This window comes from Salvia hispanica, chromosome 4, assembly GCF_023119035.1.
Source record: "Salvia hispanica cultivar TCC Black 2014 chromosome 4, UniMelb_Shisp_WGS_1.0, whole genome shotgun sequence".
Lineage (NCBI taxonomy): Eukaryota > Viridiplantae > Streptophyta > Magnoliopsida > Lamiales > Lamiaceae > Salvia > Salvia hispanica.
Genome location: NC_062968.1, coordinates 19836470 through 19841083, shown reverse-complemented (window position 1 = coordinate 19841083; position 4614 = coordinate 19836470). Strand labels below are relative to the sequence as shown.

The window sequence follows — 4614 nt, the reverse complement described above, 5'->3', positions numbered from 1 at the left end:
AGAGATATAACTATTTGAGATACAAATATTTGGCTGGCATTTTTTTCTATTTAATTTTCTTCGTTTTTACATAGATCAAAATAATGAGTATAACTCATAAATTTATATAGATATATGTTATTTTAAAAGAGATCATAGTTATTTAAAATACAAAATTTGGTTAAATTCCATTTAATCCTATAAGAATTAACAAAATATTAAAATCAAGATTTTTTTTTAATTTTTTTTTCAATTATTTTCTCCCCGCATATGAAACGAGTTTTTAAATAATGTTCAAATAACATCTTTTCAATAAAAGAAAGATTGAATATATATTTTGCACTGTATCAATTTAAAAGAGATTTAATAAATGTATATTGAATTATGGACTCGTACGGTCGTACCACTTTCGTCGTAATTATATAGGCGTATTGAAATTTTATAATGATTAAGAAAAATCATTAAAAAATTACACAAGAAATTGAGAGTATAATTGGGAGTGAGGGAATATAGAATGAAGTCAATATTAAGAAAACACATTCAATTTTTATGAAAATAATATTATACTATAGTACATAATTTAAGTGGAAACCCCAAATAGAAAATAGACTACGGTGTGATTGGGAGTGAGGGAAGTCAATAATTAAACACTTCACCAACCCCCGTCTGTTATGATGACAAAAGGAGTCCATTTTTATACTACTATCTTAATTATTTTCATTTATTGCATTTTTTTATTTTTTCTTTAATCGTTTTTTATGGTAAGAGTTTGTTGGCACCAAATTAGAATTTTTCAATGATCTTATTTGATAAAAATCAATTATTAGAGTTGATAAATTTAAAAATTGGGTTAATAATTTTTAAAATTCAAAATTTTCAACTACTTAATTATGTTAGTATCAAAGTAATTAATGTAAGAGTATGCCTAGACGAATGGAACCCAAAAAAAATTAAAGATGGCATCTTAATCCTCGTCTTCGTACCACTGATGTAACGTCACATTCTAAAGTAAGAGTATTATACTTAATGCTGTCCTAATTCTTGCATTTTAGCCTCACTTCTGCCTATATATATGTGTCTGTATTCATCCAATTTGACAAGAATCCATCCTCTCAGAATCTCAGGCCAAACTTTTGAAGTTTCAATCCCTTTAACCTTGAAAAAAGAGCAACATGGGCAGTTTGGAAGCAGAAAGAAATACAGTGGGGTATGCTGCAAGAGACCCTTCAGGGATTCTGTCCCCCTATACTTACACTCTCAGGTATTTCAAGATTGCTTTTTATGTGGTTTTATTGAGAACCAGTGCATGTTCTTGTCTCTCCCATGTTTATTCCCTTTGTTACTATGAAAAAGATTGGATTTTGATGGGATAACATATTGATGCATGTGCAGAAACACAGGGCCTGGGGATGTTTATTTGAAGGTAATGTGCTGTGGGATTTGCCACACTGATATTCACCAGATCAAGAATGACCTTGGCATGTCCAATTACCCCATGGTTCCTGGGTATCATCTCTCTCCCTCTTGTGTGTGTGTGTGTGTGTGTAACTTTTTAGTTTTCTATTGTGTTTTATTATGGCTGTGGCTACTGTTTTGGTATCATAGTGTGTGTGACTGTGTGAGGAGACTGCCTTCATTTGATCCTGAATTGAAGATTGATTGATTGAATTTGGGATAAGTTTGAGTTTGATGTGGTGGGGTCCATTTCATTTCGTGGCTGAATCAGAATTCACTATCCATTTTACACACTTGTTTATTTGTGATCTTGTGTAAATGTGTTAAAACAGGTGTAAAGGTCTGATTTTGGAATCATATCTTTTTTCTTTTGTTTTGAATCTTCAGCAGTAGTTTCATGTTGTTAATAGTAGTATAATGTAATAGAAATGTTTGTGAGGATGTCATGGTTTCTTGTTGTTGAGTTGTTACAAACTTAAAGACTACTTCTCCTCTGTTGTTGCATAGTCATGAAGTGGTTGGTGAGGTGGTTGAGGTTGGATCAGATGTGACCAAATTCCGGGCTGGTGATGTGGTCGGAGTTGGCTGCATCGTCGGGTGCTGTGGCAGCTGTCGCCCGTGCAAGGCTGACATCGAGCAATACTGCAACAAGAAGATTTGGTCGTATAACGACGTTTACACTGATGGAAAGCCAACTCAAGGGGGTTTTGCTAATGCTATGGTTGTTGATCAGAAGTAAGCATAGTTCAACTAGTTTGTGGTCTTTGTTCAATGATCTCGTTCGTCTCTAATTAGTTCGTTTCACAGGTTTGTGGTCAAAATCCCCGATGGTATGGCACCGGAGCAGGCTGCACCGTTGCTATGTGCAGGGGTGACCGTGTACAGTCCCCTCAACCATTTTGGGCTGAAACAGAGCGGCCTACGAGGCGGCATCTTGGGGCTTGGAGGGGTCGGACATATGGGAGTGAAGATCGCAAAGGCCATGGGCCATCATGTTACGGTTATCAGCTCCTCGGATAAGAAGAGGGCAGAGGCGTTGGATCACCTTGGCGCTGATGAGTACTTGGTGAGCTCGGATGCTGCTCGGATGCAAGAGGCTGCTGACTCGCTGGACTACATAATCGACACGATCCCCGTGAACCATCCCTTGGAGCCTTACCTCTCTCTGTTGAAAATTGATGGAAAACTGATCTTGATGGGAGTTATTAATACTCCTTTGCAATTTATCAGCCCAATGGTCATGCTTGGTGAGTTTCCTTCATTAGCCCTCTATTTTATAGTTCTAAATTTTTATATGTCTTGGTAAATATTCATGTGCATTTGGATGTATGGTGCATCCATCCAATTAGGGTTATTAATCCCCAATCTAGAAATGGTAGCTATGAATGGACTAAGAAAATGAATTTATTGGTGGTTATATCTTATATGAGTAAGAAATTGGATATCATATAGTCACCCATCTTAGTCATACCTACCATTTCTCTAATGTCATAATCAACCAAAATTTGTTCCATCTCTACTTTCACATTAGTAGTGTGTAGCGACTTAATTTACGCGAAAGTGATGTGATTCGACTCAATCTAGGGAGGAAAAGTATCACGGGAAGCTTCATCGGTAGCATGAATGAGCTAGAGGAAATGCTGGAGTTTTGCAAGGATAAGGACCTTTCTTCCACAATTGAGATAGTGAAGATGGATTACATTAATACTGCCTTTGAGAGGCTCGAAAAGAACGATGTCCGATACAGGTTCGTGGTCGATGTTGCAGGAAGCAAACTTGAGCAGTGAAGGCAAATCACATTGTTATTGTTTCACTTGTTTCTTTTATCATGTATTGACTGTGTTTTGGATTGGAAACCAATGGAGATATACCCCTATCTATATATATGTGGTTTTGAGTTATTTCATGAAAAGTTGTTGTCTTCTGTCATCTTGGGATTTATCACACTTGAAGTATTTAATATTTTGTGTAGGAGAGGAGTTGGTGTGATTGTGATAGTCTCAATGGACATACATATGATAAATATATAATATTGAAATTTGAGAATTGTCTTTCTCTTTCACTATATAGTATAATGGCTTGGTTGGTGTCTTGGTGTGATTTGTATTTTAGTAATTGATTAATGATTTGTTCCAGTCTTACCTGCTCTTGTGTGTCCTAAATTGTGGGTGTAGTTATTACACAAATTTGACTTTTCAAACATTTTATATTAAATCAGTTTATAAATTGTAATAAATTTAAATTAAATTGACATGTTACTACATATTCGCATTTTCTGTAATAATCTAGAAAATATTTATTTTTCGAATGAAATATCTGTAAATTAAAAAAAAAAAGATTAGCTTCCCAATTAAATATCTTTGAAATTCAAAATCAAAATTATGTGTGAACTTAGCCTTTTAAATCAAACCATTTTAAGTAATAACTTCTAAAATATAATAGGAGAAATTAGTAAGATAATAATATAATTAATACAAAATAAGTTTAAATAAAACATGATCCGTTCATTTAAAATCTAAGGGGAATATGTTTTGTGCTTACATAAACAATTTTATTTATTTCTTGAAATATGAGACTATAACATGACAACGAAAAAATTTATATTTAATTCACATAAATTTTTCCTAAGATTGGGGTGGGTGAAGCCCATATTTCCATTAAGATAGTGCGGTGGTGGGGTTTTGTCATCAAATTTGTCAAGCAATCTTACATCAACCTAACAAAGCATAGCATAAATATGGAGTATATTTTTTATTCACATATCTGGATATATTAATAAACTTATACTCCATTTGATATTGAAATGTCTTTAGGGTTAATTTCAGAAAATAATACTCCTCCTATTGACCATTTCTTTTTAATAGAGAAATAAATTACTGTAAGAGATTTGAATAGAAAATAAATAGCTTATTGGTGGCTGATAGGGTTTAACCTATCAGACTAATTATTTGAGTGAATTTGTAGGGAGACTAAGAGAATAATCCTAGTTGAGGTGCTAGGGAGCGTTTTACGCCATATTGAGAGAATGAGATTAATAATTTAATTCTTCATTCTGTTTGATAATAATAAAAGACTCCACATATATTTATAATATGAGGGATACAAACAGATCTATCAGCTCCCTTCCGAAAATATAATAAAATACCAGGTCCCTATCAGTGGCCACAATATATAAAAGTG

At 33.8% G+C, this 4614-nt stretch overlaps 1 protein-coding gene across 1 annotated transcript; it reads left to right on the top strand.

Moving 5' to 3' along the window:
• Positions 1–1067: 1067 nt before the first annotated feature.
• Positions 1068–3480, top strand: LOC125185633 (cinnamyl alcohol dehydrogenase 1). The gene is made up of 5 exons (XM_048082193.1): positions 1068–1240; positions 1372–1485; positions 1942–2169; positions 2242–2681; positions 3019–3480. The coding sequence occupies exons 1-5, from the start codon at positions 1152–1154 to the stop codon at positions 3219–3221; spliced, it is 1074 nt and encodes a 357-aa protein (XP_047938150.1). The 5' UTR covers positions 1068–1151; the 3' UTR covers positions 3222–3480.
• Positions 3481–4614: the final 1134 nt, after the last annotated feature.

What these genes read in the sequence shown, in the direction of transcription:
- LOC125185633 (XM_048082193.1), top strand. Translation starts at nt 1,152, where the DNA reads ATGGGCAGTTTGGAAGCAGAAAGAAATACAGTGGGGTATGCTGCAAGA. An exon ending in AATTACCCCATGGTTCCTGG is followed by an intron (nt 1,486 to 1,941) that starts GTATCATCTCTC and finishes GTTGTTGCATAG; the next exon opens with TCATGAAGTGGTTGGTGAGG. An exon ending in CAGCCCAATGGTCATGCTTG is followed by an intron (nt 2,682 to 3,018) that starts GTGAGTTTCCTT and finishes GACTCAATCTAG; the next exon opens with GGAGGAAAAGTATCACGGGA.